The following is a 17,393-nucleotide window of genomic DNA, read 5'->3' on the forward strand; positions in this document are numbered from 1 at the left end:
TTGGAACAAGAAGTTCTAGGAAACTAAGGGCAACGCAGTTACTCCTCTGGGCAACTTGACTTAAAGTTAATTGGCAATTGAGATTATTATTATTGAGCAAGGTGAATGTTAAAAATAGATTCAATTAGATCAGTGAGGCACTTAAAATGATAAAGAGTGAGAGACCGATGTCTTAATAACAATACTCAAAATATGAATTAATTATTAAAGTACTCGCACAAAATAAATGATATCTCAAGTCACAAGACAAGTAATGCTGCATGACAAAGTTAGTACGAGATATCAAGAGATTAAAACAATTGGATATATGAGCAATAAGAGATAAGCTTGCAATAAAAATAAGAGTTGTACTTCAAGTAAAGATAATATTTAGTAAGCTATAGACTTGAAAATGATAAGTACAACAATATAAGATTTGCAAGTAAGAAATGAGGTCACAATACCAATTACAATAACCAATTGAAATGCAAAAAGATGATGAATGCAAGATCTACCTATGTGAGATGCAAGATATTGGTTAATTTTAATTATATGCCTATTCTAAGGTGAAAGCCTTCTCCTCAATTATCGAAGCAAGTCTTAAGAACATGGTTGTTGGGAGAACTATCAGTGAAGGAGTCTAAGGCCTCAATAACGATACCTACCTAGGAGTTCTAGCAACCCAAGTGCCTTCATTCCTACAAGGGACTCAGCCAGAAGAGAACTGCAAGGTCACCCGTTTTAACCGTTGCTTAAGGGTCAAGCTTCTCAAATTGGAAATGAAGAAGGTTGGCCTATCTCTCTATCAACCTAGATGTTTTACATGGATTTATAAACATACTAGAATCATTTTTACATCAAGGCCCATAGGGCAACAAAATTTGGATTACAATATGAAGACCGAAAGCTGTAAGATGATGATGAAATCTGAAAATCTTATGACTGCTCTGCACTGAACTTTGCTCAAGGGGTGGTTGACACACGAGTGGTCAACATATGGTTCTACATGGGGACATGTGGGAGAATCCAGAATCTACATCCACATTAAACAAAGTAAATCAAATTAAAAATCATCATATAATATCAAGTTTTGCAATAGAAGCTCTGTAAATAGAAACTATTCTAACAATACTGAGATAAAACTAATCTAATGATATGAAATAAAATTGCTGAAATAAAACCTATTCTAATAACTGAAATAACAAGGAATTGTAGATTTTCCTATAGATTCACAGCTCATGTAATGTACTAAAACACAAGACAAGAATCTACTCTACTCTTTAAACAACGGAAACCAATAGATCGATGAAAACAATAATCGACAAGAGGAAGATAATCAAAGACACATAACACAATTGTTTCTCTAGGGAAAGCCACTGCTCAAAACCTCGACTATCTATTGCATTAATCAGAAATCTGAGTGATAATACAAAGCTTGTTCTCACAAGAACAATTCCTGCACAAGTATGATCAACTCTCTGCCTCACAAGCCCGCACTGACCAACACTTAGCCAATTTTTGCTACCTGCCAAGCCCCTATTTCCTTGCGCAATTCCTGTGAGGATCAACCCATATTTAATTGGGAAATCCTTCCTCCATAACTGCACAATCCAAACTTAGGTCCTTCTTTGATTGCATGCATGATCTATACAACTCAGATCATTCTACAACTGATAGTACACTGTCCCTGCACTCTAGTCTCAACTGGGTCTTTCTTTGAACTGACATGCATGAGTTTCTCATGAGGAAATCTTCAGTTAGCTGGAGTAGCACTGAGGATGCACCAGTGCACCAACTCACTACTAGACCTCTATTAGTTCCATAAATAGTTAGAACTAGTTTAACTGTCTATAACTCAGTCAAACTGAGCTATCTAATTACAACTCAAATAAACTCATCTTGGACTCCTAAAATTTAGGGAGAACATATACATGACTACAGAAAGACTTCAAACTCGAAATTCTTAAGTTAATTAAACTTAATTAACTTTTTACAAGTTGCTATGAGAATAGAATTCAATTTTAATTCACAGTTTAATTCAAGGACAAATTAAACTGAAATTTTTTGTTGCCATTTCTCAACACTCTCTCTTAACAAGAAAGGGATTATCAGCTACCCTGATCCTGTCTCTGTGAAACTCAAATTTACATCTTGACAATGCCTTTGTCAAAATGTCAGCGTCTTACTCCTCCGTGGGAATGTACTCCAATAACATAATCCGCCTCAATACACAATCTTTGAGATGATGATATCGAATATCAATATGCTTGGACTGATCATGAAAAACTGGATTTTCAGAGAGTTTGATACAACTCTGATTATCGCAGTAAATCATAGTTGGATCCATCTGCTGACCAAACAAACCAACCAGAATCTTCCTCATCCAGATGGCCTCACATGCTGCCTGACTTGCAGCCATGTACTCTGCCTTTGCTGAACTGAGTGCAATCGATCTTTGTTTCCTGCTGTACCAAGAAACTGTTGCTGACCCAATACTGAAGATCCCTCCTGATGTGCTCTTCCTGTCAGATGGACTCCTTGCCCAATTTGCATTGGTGAAGCCTTGAAGCTTCACACCCTCCGTCCGTCTGTACCATAATCCATACTGAGCAGTGCCCTTGAGGTATCTCAACACATGCTTTGCCGCTTCCAATACAACTTGGTAGGCCTAACCATTGCTTGACTAAGTTGGTTAACTGCATAGCACATATCCGGTTGTGTGTTCACCAAATACATGAGTGAACCCACAAGCTACCTGCAAATAGTAGCTTCCACTACTTCCCTGAAGTAGCATCCTCCTTCCTCCAGTTACCTGCTAGAGGAGTCTCCATGGGTTTGTTGCTCTCCATGGAAAAGCTCCTGAGTATCTCGTTGGCATACTTGCCCTGAGACACAAACAGTTCCCCATCATCTTGCCATACTTCCATGCCTAGAAAGTAATGCATGAGCCCCATGTCCTTCATCTCAAACTCTCTTGCAAGATCCTCCTTGCAAGACTTGATCAACTGATCATCACCTGTCAAAATCAAATCGTCGACATATAACACAATGATCAACAATTTACCTTCCACCACTATGTGGTACAGGTTCACATCCGCTTCACTCTTGGTGAAGCCAAACCCGGTGAAGTAGCTATCGATCCTGGTGTACCAAGCATGGGGTGCTTGCTTCAGCCCATACAACGCTCTCTTGAGCCGACACACATGCGACTCATGGTCGAAGGTCTCAAAACCTTCAGGCTGCTCTATGTACACCTCTTCCTTAATCATGCCATTAAGGAAGGTTGTCTTTACATCCATCTGATGTATCTTCCAACCCATTTGTGCTGATAGTGCCAATATAGATTTGATCCAACACATCTGAATGGACTTGCTCTAGAATCTCCTTTGCTCGACTGTCCCTGTCGTGAAAGGAAGCCTTAGTGTATTTTCCCAAAGTACACCCCTTGCATGTATGAACTTGCTTTAACGTACCTTTGGGAAGACCAGTAGAGATATGCTGCATGATTTTCAAAGCCCCATGATGCAAGTGACCTAATCGCCTGTGCCACAACTCGTCAACATCTCGGCTCTTTCGTGCTCAAAGAAGCACAATCCTCTGCCTCCAACTTATAGAGATTCCTAACTAGAAGCCCTATCTTCTTTACCTGACCTGTGGCTATGTGTTGAAGGAACGCCTTTCCTTTGCTAAAGACCACATCATAGCCTCTATCCTCCAACATGGCGATTGATACTAAGTTCTTCTTCAACCCGGGCACATACATAACATCTCTCAAGGTGAGAGGAGCACCCTGCTCCCTCTGAAAAGTAACCGTGCCCAATCCAGTAGCACTATACCTCCCATCGTCACCCATCTCGATATGCATCTGGAGATCCTTCTCCTCCAGGTCATTGAACAACTCCTTGTCACCAATCATGTGGAATGAAGCTCCACTGTCAAGGTACCATACACTACCCATCATTGATGACACCATGCATGCAATGAGAGTAAATTCGAATTCGAATTGAGACGCCAAAGCCTCACCCGCTGCTCCTCCTGAGGACTTCTTCTTGGACTTCTTGAGCGGATAATTTGTAGCAAAATGTCCCAGCTCATGACAATGAAAGCACTTAACTTTCGACATGTCTTTCTTCTTGCCTCCATGACAAGAATCCGATTTGGAATGGGATGCCTTCCCTTTCCCCTTCCTTGCCTTACCCACTAAGGCACAATTTTCCTCATCATCAGTCTTTGATGAGGAACCATCTCTGGTGTTCCTTCTGATCTCCTCCTGCATCAAATACGACCACAGTCGTTCCCAATCTGGCAGCTTCTCCCTCCCATTAACAGAGTCTTGATAGCTATTCCAACTCTTGGGAAGGCCTAGGAGAGCTAGGCTCACCATATCATCCTCGGAAACGATTATTCCAACACTTCCAAGCTCATCACGACAATGAGTGAACTTGGTCAAGTATTTTGGAATGGTCTCGCCTTTCTCCATCTTGATTTTTCGAAGTTTGTCTTTCAGTGCCAACTTCCTATGGTCACTGTTGTTCTGGAATAGGTCTGTCAATGCTTTCCACATAGCATACGGAGTTTCCTTCCCATGGAGACTCGAGACAATGTGGTCTCAAACTCCCTCAAGGATTATCCGCCTTGCCTTTGCCACACACTTCTTCCATTCGGCTAGATTCTGTGCATCCGATGTTGCTGGCTTAGGAATGTCTTTCTCAATGAATTCCTTGAGGCCATTATCCTCCAGCACAGCCTCCATCCTATCCTTCCAAGCTATATAATTTGAGCTACCTTCCAAGGCATACTCGAGCCTCAAACTGTAGAAAGCCATTTGCCGATCCTAAAGTATGTATTGCAAATTCGAATTTCACCTATAACCTAAGTCACTTGACACAGGGATTCAGGATTCGACGAATACAGGGATTCGAGTGTCGGATACAGACGCATTGAGCCCCCGGCACAGGACACGTTCATATATGCTATATATATATATTAAAAATTATATATTTCTTACTCAAATTTAATTAGATATTTCTTACTCAAATTCTCATTCATGAGATAAATTCATTGAATCAAACATAGATCTTCATCTAGATGTAAGTTTTACAGAGTAACATTATGCATACAAAATTACAAATACAATTGTGACATAAATGATAAATGATAAATGATAAATTATAAATTTATAATACATATTCAATTCATCAATTATCCAATAGGAGAAAGACAAAATAATAAGATAAAGATATTGTAGTTTTCTCATTAAGTCATCAAAATCAAAATGTGTTACTGCTTACATAGGCTTACATAGGTAGTGCAATGCCAATGGCAAATAGAAATAACAAACACAAAATAACTACAACTACAAGTCTACAAGTATACAAGCGTCAAGGCAGTAGGTAGCTCATGACTCATGAGTCATCAATCCTCATAGTCATCATCAAAATCAGCATCACTGTCCTCATCATCATGGTCACCACTGCTCTCCTCTGCTGCATCCTCCTCCTCTGTATCCAAAGTCATCTCTGCATCTGTTGGTGTGGAGGATGACCCCTCTATAGTATCACCATCATCAAATCTGACAGGCTCTAGCACTTACCTATTGCTTGAATCTCCTTGAAAATGCTCCCACACCCTTTGCTCCTTGCTCCCAAACACCCATAGCAAACCCACAACAAACTAAACAAGTGAATGTGCAAATAGAAGTGTCCTGATCGGGACATGTTCTAGATTCGAAGTGTCCCGATTGGACATGATGCGTCCCGATTTTCAGACACGAATCTGCCTGAATCGTTTGCAATTCGCCGGATTCGGGACACGTAGGGCTTGGGGGACGAATCTGGTTTCATAGCCTGTAACCCAAAACTCAAAACTTTTAAATCTCCTCTAGTATATTGTCTTCTGCTTCGATACCATGTAGATTTTCCTGTAGATTCACATCTCATGTAATGTACTAAAACACAAGACAAGAATCTACTCTACTCTTTAAACAGTGGAAACCATTAGATCGATGAAAACAATAATTGACAAGAGGAAGATAATCAAAGACACCTAACACAATTGTTTCTCTGGGAAAGCCATTGCTCAAAACCCTGACTATCTATTGCATTAATCAGAAATCTGAGTGATAATGCAAAGCATGTTCTCATAAGAACAATTTCTGCACAAGTATGATCAACTCTCTCCCTCACAAGCCCGCACTGACCAACACTTAGCCAATTTATGCTGCCTACCAAGCCTCTATTTCCTTGCGCAATTCCTGTGAGGATCAACTCATATTTAATTGGAAAATCCTTCCTCCATAACTATGCAATCCAAACTTAGGCCATTTTGTGATTGCATGCATGATCTGTACTACTTGGACCATTCTACAACTGATAGGACATTGTCCCTGCACTCTAGTCTCAACTGGGTCTTTCTCTGAACTGATATGAATGAGTTTGTCATGAGGGAATCTTCAGTTCGCTGGAGTAGCATTAAGGATGCACTAGTGCACCAACTCACTACTAGACCTCTACTAGTTCCACAAACAGTTAGAACTAGTTTAACTGTCTATAACTCAGTCAAATTGAGTTATCTAATTACAACTCAAATAAACTCATCTTGGACCCCTAAAATTTAGGGAGAACATATACATGACTACATAAAGACTTCCAACTTGAAATTCCTAAGTTAATTAAGTTAATTAAACTTAATTAGCTTTTTACAAGTTATGAGAATAGAATTTGATTTTAATTCACAATTTAATTCAAGGACAGATTAAGCTGGAATTTCTTGTTGCCAAAAACCGAAGTGAAACACTAGAACAAAATTGCAAAAATGTTATGGAGGAAAACTCTTGGAGAAATTTCGATTTGGAAGGCAAATAGGCCTCCAAACCCTTTTGGCCACCTCAAAGGTGTGAACAACTAGTTGTACAATCTTCGCTGCCCTAAAGAGCCCTAGTCGTCTAGGCTAGGAGGCTGATCCTAGCTTCAGAAAACAATCTTCCTCAAAATTTCGATGGGATCAAGCGTGCAAAAATTATATACAATAGGTCCAAGTCTAATGATCGATGCCTTCCTTCAGATCTACAAAGAAGAATCAAGAAAAAACCCAACACATATATACAAATAGATGGAAATATATACAAGGTTAGGAGGGAATATATACACAAGATCTATTCACAAATTTACAATGATAAGCTCTTCTAATAATAGATCTATTCATTAAAACTCTAAAATAAATTTTGAAAGATTTTAAAGATAATTAAATTCGATCGAGATCAAATGGCAAGGAAAACCCCTTTTCTTGATTTGAAAGATAAGTCTTCAGCTGACCCACTATGGGTTCTTCAGCTTCTATGCTTGAATAGTTGGTTAATTCAACCGAGAATGCCCCCAAGTATCGAAGATTTGATCAACAATACTATTTTCTACACACACTTGAAAGATAATTGTTAGATCCATAGAGATTTGGATAGCACAGTGATAGAGGAGTCTAAGGGTTTAATTGAAAACCATTAGACTTGCTCCACCTAGTGTGTTTCTCCAAATCTAAACAATGATGCAAGGTAACTATACAACAGTGAATCTTTAAGAGCTAATGGAAATAACAATATAAAGCACTAGTAGAATATTACACACTAGAGATTAGAAAGATTATACCATATAACTGAAGAATAACACCATAGCTTTGCCCCAATGACTTTATTATATTGCTCAAAAAAATATTACAAGGATACCAAAACTTCGCTTAGCCAAGAGCTCAAGATTACATGAAGATGATATGAGGAGCTTAGAGCTTCCTTATATGGAAAAAATGAGAGTTTGAGAGCCTCCAAGTGGAAAAAACGGCTAGTTGATTTGATCCATGGCTTGATCCTGTTCAAAACAATTTGAACCCTTGATTACTATTGCACAGATCTCCAAGAATTTTGACCTCCTTGATTGATGTGTTGGATGGACCAACCTTTGACTTCTGGGTGGTTTTGGACTACTAGAAAATCTTCAAAATAACCACCTAGACCTAGAAATTGTATTTCCTTGAGAAAACAATTTCCTTATGGCCCAACGAATTTTTTGTGGGTCTTTTTCTGCGTTGGAAATGAGACTTTTGTTCTTTCAATTTGATTCTCATTTTTGGAAAGTGCACATTTCCTTTTTAATTATTTTTCTACTTCGAGAAAATTTTATTTTCTCTCATTTATTTTTTGATTAATTTTTGGCCAATTATTTTGCCATGTTTTGTAGGAAATAAAAGTAACGATTCTAGAGGGGGTTAGAGATATTTTCCACCCTCAAAGCGTGTCTAGATAGAAAGTTTAGGAGTTGAGGTGTAAAATTAAGTACTCATACCCCCTAGAACCTCTATAGACAACACTTTTTACATCTTTACATCAAATATTACATAGAAAATCCCATACAAAAGGGGAATTTTGACAATAAAAACATGACCTCTAGACTCAACCAAATTTTGCGACACTTTACAGATGATCTAGTATGATAATTTACATAGACTTGATACACTAGGACTCACCTAAGACCTTACCGTTGAGCCCCACTCTAGCTTTGGGGCATGCTTGGGAGAAAAACTCTACTAATTATAAATGTTTAAAAACATAGATAATTGGCGGAGGAAAAAAATCCATAGAGTGAAACTCTTTGATAAAAATCATAGGGTTACCTAGATGTTTTACATGACTTTATAAACATACTAGAATCATTTTTACATGAAGGTCCATAGGGCAATAGGATTTGGATTACAATATGAAGACCAGAAGCCATAAGATGATGATGAAATCTGAAAAAATTCTAACTGTTTTGCACTGCACTCTACTCAAGGGGTGGTTGACACATGAGTGGTCAACAAGATGCATGAGGAGCACCCTTGATGGACTAAGGAGCACCTAGGGCTTCTATAGAGTGGCGATAAACAAATGAAAGAGAATTTATTTCTAATGATAGTGGGGTTTTTATGTGTAGGCTCATGTCGGCTTGGCCTACAAGACATGATCCTTGGAGTTTAATGTTAGCCCCTAAGATCACTATAAGAAGAGGTGAGTTCAAGATCATTTGTCACATCCACAAGTGCGATCTCATCAAGAGAAGACTTCACAAGAGGACCACAGACCTCAAAGGAGCCTAGTTAGCAAGGAGAGAAGGGTGAGATTGGGTTCTTGTTGTAGGTTCTGGCTGGCCAAGTTTGAGAAGGTCTGTTTGTGGATGGGGCATAGTTCTGGGTTGTTTATTTCTGTGATAATCTCTGTGACAGCCGAGCTAACTTCAGAGCTTGAAGAGAGAGCCGAGACCTCAACCGAGACCTTTGTTTGAGGTGGAATGTTAGGCCGAGTCTAGGCTGAGTTATTCTCTAAAGGCAGTGAAGGGAAACAGGTCTGTATGGGAGCTTATTACAGCGTTTAATGTGACTGAGGTAACCCTAACTGTGGACTGCAATTAGGCTGAAATCTGACTGTTGGTGCCCAGAACAGAGGAGCGTTGGAGGCTGTGTCGAGTCTCTGGAGAGGTATGCTTTGTGGTCTTATGGTTGATGATTTGCTAAGTGTGGAAGGCTGTCAACAAGGGTGGTGAACAGCAGTGTTTTTGTGCCCTAGATCAGTCATCTTATAGGTTGTTAAGGGACTGTGTGTGGGCTGATTTGTGATGCCCTAAGTACTATCATTCATGAGGTGTTGAGCCATAGTTGTGAGGGCTGCCATGTGTGCCCTAAGTACTGTTGTCTTGGAGCAGCAAGAAGACAGTTGGAAGGGCTGTCCTTAAGACCTATGATCAGACATTTTGGATCAGCAAGAGGTATGTAAGAAAGCAGCTTGAAGAAGGCCTAAGTTCAGTGTCATTGGAGCAGCAGTGTCATTGATAGAAGGCAGATTGAAGAGCTGGGTGTGCAAGCAAATCTGAAGTAGCAGAGGACGTTGTGAGCAGCAGTGGCAGAGGCATTGGAGCAGCCGTACTCTCTTTGTGTATAGTTGCCAAGGGACCTGCGGGGTGTTCAAGGTACATGGACTGAAAAGGCTGTGGTAAGCGCTTCATCAGCAAGTCAAGTGTGTCTTGTTCAAGGGCAGATTGATGGTCATGTGTTGTTGTCATCAAGCCCTAGTTTCCTTGTACCAGGGCTAATTGTAAGGGCCATGATCCCTGGTATAGGAGCCCTGTGTTTGTTGTATTAAAGTTGTAATATAACAAGTTTTGGGTTGCAAAAATTATTGTTTACTTCATTGATTCACTGCTCTACATTTTTCGCTGTGCAAAGTGCTTTTGTTGTGGTATTTCAATGTGTTTGTGATCGTGTTTTTAGACATAGACCTGATTCTGAAGTGCCGAGGAAAAATCAATAAGATGATCCTTTGTTTTTCTCCATTTTTGAAATTCAGGAAGTTCCATTCTTATACAAAAACGTTCATTGAAGGCTGGGCGGAGGTTGAAGCTACCTGCATGAGGAGAAGTCCGACCAACTTCAATCCAATTTTTTTTTGCTTGGGTTTAAGTCCTCTATATCTGAGAGGTTAAAACCCTTGGCTGTAATAGCTTCAAATGGAAGATTCAGAGCTTTATTTTCTATCTTGACTGAGGAGGGATGATCTCTTTTAAAAATGACGCTATTTCGAACTAGCCATATTGCTCAACAGAGGTATTTCAGGAGCGACATCCAGCAATGCATAGACAATGACGAAGCTGTTTGTGGCCAAGGAAACCTATTTCCCCAAATTTCAACATCTCCGTCCAGTTTTCTGGAATAGAATCTACGTTGCTGATTTTCTCAAAGGCTTTCTGCCAGACAGTGAGAGAAAAGGGACACAACTAAAAAAGATGAGGAATGTCCTCCTCCTCTGCCTGGCATAGAGCGCATCTCGACGGTCCTTGGATATTTTGTTTCTTTAAATTCTCTGATGTTAATATTTTCTCATGGACTAAAGTCCAGCAGAATATATTGACCTTGCGAATCCCATCTTTGTGCCAGATCTTCTTCCATAATTTTGACGAAGCTGGGTGAGGGAGATTGCGAACAAGAAGATCATACCCAGCTTTAATCAAGTATCGTTGATGTGGGCAATCCTCCACGGCCGTTTGTCAGATAATGATATTTCAATGGGAGCATATCCTTTTAGGGAATTAATTAGCATTTTGCAATGGGGCTAATAATGTGAAGGGAGTCTCGGACAAATCCAATTCTTCCACGCACCATGTTCATCCCACTGAGAAATATCTTTGATTCTAATATATCCTTCCCTGTTCATCCAATTAGCTAACTCTCTGATTTCTGATGGTTCTTCCAGAAGATCAGCTGAAGGGATGTTGTCTTTTCTCAAATTTATTCTAGTTCCATTTTCAGTTCGCCAACCCAGATGATTTTAGTCACTTGTTGATAAATTAATTCCCTGATATTTAATATTCTGTAGCCTATGGGAATTAGCTAGGCTACTGAGATGTCCCTTTTTTCCTCGGCACATCTGGAAAAAAGGGACATTACACAAAACAAATCTCTTTACAGTCTATAGTAATCCTCTTCCTCACCTGACTAAATATCTGGGTTAGTTATTAAAGATGTTAGGCAATGGATTGTTTTAGGAATGGATATATTTATATCACAAGATAACAAAAACTGCAAACTTGGTGAAACTTCTTGTTGCCTCAATGCCATATTATCATATGATTTGGCTTAAACTAAGGCAAATTGAGATTGGAATAAATTCTAGTTCAATATCAACCCAATATACTTTGAAATCTATTATGTTGAGGTCTTGCTGAGTGTTAAGATGTTTGTTGTTGTCCAACTGAGTTTCAAATTAAGATGAAATAGAAGGTTTCATTGGATTTCCTCCTAAATGATTTTCTTTCTGGTTTATTTAATAATTATGCCCTCTGTTCCTGTCAATGCTTGTTATTTCATTTCAGGTCATCAGTTGGAGGATGCATGTGCCGTAGATTTATTATACCAACAGACTAGGCTGTAAATGTGTTTTGTATGGCGCTAAATTTTCTTGTATCTCTTTTCCCAGCTATGTCTATGTATATCTATAGGTTCTGAGGTTATCATGATATGGCTCCTTATGGGTTGTAGATGCAGTGGCATTGCAGCAATCCAAATTCTCACTGTTTTTCATAATGAATACAGAGGGGTGCCACTTCTTTTAATGCCATGATATGTTTCACAGAAAGGGAAAAATTTAAGTTATCTCAATAAAGAATGCTGAAACTAGGGTCCAACAACTCATTTAAGCTCACTTATGTTTAATACTTAAATAAGGTCATGGTAAAAAATCAGTTGTATGTGTTTTTTGGACCTCTGATTTTGTTTGCAATCTACTATGATATTACTTCTCTCCAATATTTGTTGGCCTGGACAAATAAATGCATTGTTCTTTGGTTTCCTTTTTCAGGTGTATACATCTCATGTCTTTACTGTTCTGTAATAGAATGCAGGCTTTTTTCGCTGTGATAATCTGGTTTCTACTTTTGTTTTCTCTTTCCTTTATTAGGATGAGATAAAATGGTTTCCTTCAGTTTCCAGTTTTGTTGTATTGCTTGTGTTTTCTTTGTTGACTGAATTTAACAAATTTAAAACTGAACTTTAATTTGCAGGAATATAGAGCTGCTGGTTGTCACACATTGGCTGAAGGGGAACAGTATGCAGCAGAAAAAAAGAAGAGAGAGGCTGAAGCCAGTCAGAAAAAATCAAAGGAAAGTTGTCAACTGGCTGCAAGTGGAAAAGTAGCTCAGCGTGCAAACCGCACTACAAACAGAGAAAGAGGAGAAGGAGATGGTAGTCCTGGTGGTATGGTGGACAACCAAAAGATAAAGAGTACTGCAGGGCAGGCACCTGTAGGAAACAACACATGTCCTGCGGCTGCAGGGCAAAAGGGAGCAAAGAAATCTTTAATACAATGGGACATAACGGGCTTTCCAGGCGTGGAGTTGCTGTCTGATACTGTAAGCTTATTGCTCCTGACCTATCATAAATGCTTATACTTGCTTAGTTTTCCAAAGTAGATGGGAGTTGTTGGCATGAGTTTTCCTGATTAATTCATAAAATGTAGGAGCATATGGATTTGATCAGTTAATCTTTTTATGAAAGAGAATGAGAAAATCCTATGCATGGTGATTGCGAGTATCACTTAACTTCAAAGCAATTTTTTGAAGAAGCAGTCAAAGTTACTGAATATCTAGATAGTGTATCTTTGAACATTTTGTGTCATTTTTCATTTGATGAGGACTATCCCTCGAATGTTAGGAGTATCCCTTGCTCATACATCCCCTCCTAGGATCATACAGTTGGATCCACCGCTATCCCTTGCCATCAGTCGTTAGAGACAGGAGCCCCTGACATCTCTAGCTCCACTGTCAGACCTTACCATCTCACTCACTCATTCCTTTTTAGCAGGCCATTATTATTTTGTATCGTGCTGCAAACTATTGAGTATTTTGTATTATACCATGGTTTCTTATATACGTGTCACGGCAGCACTACCACTGGTTTCTTTCTCTCTATATGTTATTTTTAGATTTTTTTTTTAGGAGATGCGCTTGCACTCCCACCTTGTAGTCATACTGACTGTACCCTTCTTCATTCCCATTGACCTACTTTTGTGGTCATAAGTTGGACATTAATAAATTTACTTACTAGGTGTGCTGTGAAAATAGAACTGTGAAGTTGTAGTCATGACATCCAAATTTCCAATCTCTCGTGGTGAGTAGAATTATTTCCATTGTCATTTATTATTGCATTGGCGCCAAATTTGTGTGATTTGGACTAAGGAAAAGTGTGGAAAATCAAAAACGAAAAAGTATTGCTCAGACTTGGAATTACTCAGGAAAAACATGACATAAAACCTGGCAAAGAAAAATTTGAAAATACTTAAAATTTCTAAAATGGATTTGATTACAAATAAACACCAAGGCCTATAAACTTAATCGGGCAAATGTGAAATTTTATATATCAAATACTTGTAGAGAAGTTCCAAAATTTATTACAACGTATTGATTCCAAATACCATGTACGACAGAGAATAACATGAATAAGGGAAAAATATTTCAAATAAGAGTTTCTGTAATGCCGTTGAAAAAATCTTTGAGAAATCAATGAGTTCGATTTTTTCCCAAGGTTTTTTCCAAGAGTTGAATCACCTAGAAAATTTCTTGGTTTTGAACAGCTGAAAAAGTTGTTACCTTTTTCAAAAAAATTGGCAGTGCCTGAAAACAATATTGATAGGAAAATGAAATAAGCAAGCATATTTACTTTTTAGTGCTTGCCAATTTTTTGTGGAGTCTTAGTTTTTGACTTTTGTTGAGTTATTCCTGAGTCTGGTTTTTTCAACATTTTTGGGCTGTGCCCATTTTCAATGCCAATTGGAAAGTACAATCTCTTGTCCGACACTTTATTTTTTGTTCCAAGGAAAACTTTGTGGGATCCTTCCCCTCCTCTCTTCCACTGAATATCTGGATGGAGGATGGCTCAACTGCCAATCACAATAGTGGCTGTTAACCCTGAGGGACTTGACTGGATTTGAACCTATGCCTCCCCATTGGAAACATGCATTGGGTGGATGGTTCAACTGATTGAGGTACCCTTGGGGCTACTTAACCAACACTTCATAGTGCTAGTGCATTCATAATTGGGGAGCAAAAGTCCCTGGCTTTTCATTTGAAGGTGCTAGTGACAGAGTGTCCAGTCACTTTAGCTCCTGTTTTTTGAATGCTGTCTCCTCTCTCAATAGTCCTATTCAATGTTCCATCAACCTTGTCCAGATTAAGTGCATTAGCATTCCCTGATGATAATGAGGAACTTTTAATTTTTAATTTTCTCCTTAGAAAGTAAAAAAAATATTCAAATTTTGAAAGAAATCAAAATTGAAAAAATATATTCTAACAGATCAAGATCGAAAATACATCAAGGTAGTTGGTAAGATGGCCTTCAACATTTGGAATTTCATATTGTAGCCAAAAAATTCCACCCCTTTCTTGTACGCAGACTTGTTGATGCACTGAATCCAGATCCCTCACATTTTTCTAACAATAATTGGAGCACATAGCTGAGATACAATGGAGAGAATGATACAAGCAATGCCTGCTTCAGAGATTATGAAAAAAAAGGACATTAAAATGAAAAAACAATACTCCTACCATTAAAATGATAAAGGTGAGAGATCCAACACTAATTATTCTATAATTTGATCTTATTGCCTCCTGAGTACAAGAGTACGTACTTAAAAATTGTTTGCACAAAATGATGCAAAAACAAAACATGTCTAAGATTGGAGTGGAATTGACCCCTCACTAGATCCAAAGGAGTCAAGAGATTGTTGGGTACCAAATTTTGGAGATCTCTTTCTGTGATCTTTTCTTCCTCTTTTAAATGGAGGGGAGGAACACAGATTTTTTTTTTCCTTTAAAACATTTGCAAAGTAAGGAGAAGTAGAGAGACGATTTCCCTCCTCCTCTTTCTCCTTTTTAGCTTATGAATCCTCCTTTTCTAAAACTGGTCCTTTTCTTGTGAAGATTCAATATTTTCCCAATTGGCATCTCATCCTCATGATAAGGAGTGATATTCTCTGTTTGCACTTGATCTGACGTTGACAGGGCAGATTGGGGGACTGGATGGGATCTAGATTGATTCTTTGAGCTGTTCTTTTTAGAATCTTTCTTGACCAGCTCCTTTGATCCAGATTGGATCATTATGTCATTTTTCATCCATCTTGATGCTTTTAGAGTGGAAAAAGTAGAGGAATCGGCTCATCAGATAATTTTTATTGGTGGGTCCCAATTTGGAAAATTGTGGTTTGAAACCTTCCCGAAGTAGTTTGAGGCATAAAACAGAGTTTTTTGGGGGTAAAACTTTGCCTCTCAAGTGCTGCACCCCTAACACTATTCTACACACAAATACCTTTCCAACGACACAAGAATTGCCTCAATCGGAGTCCCTATGCAAAATTTATGCCACCCGGAAGTTGACTTTCTTATTTTGACCACCATGATTTGAGAGAATGCCATGTTAGCCCCCATTATTCATGGAAAAGGGGCTAGCCACCTGATCATGATGAAAAGGACTCTAGAAGAATCATATTGTAATTTAGTTAAGAGTTGAAGGAGTCAAACTTAACCACTAGTAGACTATTGGGGTGTGTTATAACCATGCCACTAGGAGGAAAAGAGGTTCTATTGTATTGGAGTGCATTTGTTCCATAGATGAGAAGAGTAGCTGAGAGTGGATAGGGAGAGAGCAAACAAAGAGGGTTTGTGCACTATAACAACCCATGGGCGTCTCACTTATTTTTACTTGCATCTATTGATTTTTCAAGTGTAATAAAGATGGGCACAATTTTTTGCTACAAATAATTACTTCCAATGATCTTATTCTTACTTTAGCACATTCCAAATCATTATGCAATTATACAAAAGAAAATTTCAACCATAAATGCAATAGAATAGTAGAGATTACACTAGAATAAGCATGCTCAAGAGACAATTTTTTATCTTGGGAAAACCCAAAGTGTACACCTAAGGCGCAACACTCAGAGTAGGGGTTGTCACTCTGATCCCTCTTCACTTTGTTAGGGTCTTATGATTCATAGTTTCAATTTTTGATTGGCTATTTCCTTTCAATTGATGAAATTGTAAATAATATTGTATTCTGCAAATGATTTACAATATATATAATGATGAAAAGGGGGTATAAAAAATGTATATGAGAAAAAGAAAAAATAGAATAAAAAGAAAGAATAAAAAAACGCCATAAAAATATATGCAGGTGAGCAAGTTGAAATGCCACCAAAAAGATAAAAAAAAATGCATTAAAATTACTTTAGAATTTTTTCAAATAAAAGTGTGCAGCTTGTTTAAATGCCACATAGAAATAAGTTCTATAGTTTGATCATATTGTTTAATCATGATTAAATTAAGTTAAAAGGTTGCATAGATTAGATAATAAATCAACCATCCCGCCTAATCTTGGTTGAAAGCAATAGGGAGATTAGAGGAATATTAACCAAAGTGTCTAAACTTGGTTAATTTCTTAAATATGCATTATAATAGGGTTAGAAGCATCCTTAGGACAATAATATGGGTTTGCTAATAAAAACGCGCCCTTGGATTAAATTAATTATGTTTAGTGTAGATTAATCTTGATTTAATTAGTTTAATCATGTAATTTAAACACGATTAATTAATATGTAATAATGCACAAGCGCTAATGTTTGATTTTTGTAACAAAGGTCGAAAGCGACAAAATTTTTTTGTCGGCTTGTGGTATATGGTGTGCACAATCCAGCGGTTATGATTTACCTTGCGCGGATCAACGACGGGGAATCAACTTTTGACCCCTTGCCCATCCTATCTTTATCAACAGGGGGATCCGAAAAGCGGTATTCCTATTCCCGGGCCCCACGATATGTGGCGGGCGCTTGTCATTTTGCACCCACCCTCCAAACT

The 17,393-nt window shown here is 38.3% G+C and overlaps 1 protein-coding gene across 8 annotated transcripts in view; it reads left to right on the plus strand.

Annotated features, from left to right (window-relative positions):
• The window catches only part of ADA2B (ADA2 2B), a 133,161-nt gene that overhangs the window by 90,852 nt on the left and 24,916 nt on the right, over window positions 1-17,393 (plus strand). For all 8 annotated transcript variants that reach the window (XM_089452931.1, XM_089452927.1, XM_089452932.1 and 5 more), the window contains one exon: window positions 12,552-12,899. In XM_089452931.1, coding sequence (XP_089309057.1) covers window positions 12,552-12,899 — 348 coding nt within the window. The remainder of the gene's footprint in view (window positions 1-12,551; window positions 12,900-17,393) is intronic.

Source organism: Pinus tabuliformis, chromosome X, assembly GCF_031772625.1.
Source record: "Pinus tabuliformis cultivar Carrire ecotype Pingquan chromosome X, CPIR1, whole genome shotgun sequence".
In the NCBI taxonomy this organism is placed as follows: Eukaryota; Viridiplantae; Streptophyta; class Pinopsida; order Pinales; family Pinaceae; genus Pinus; species Pinus tabuliformis.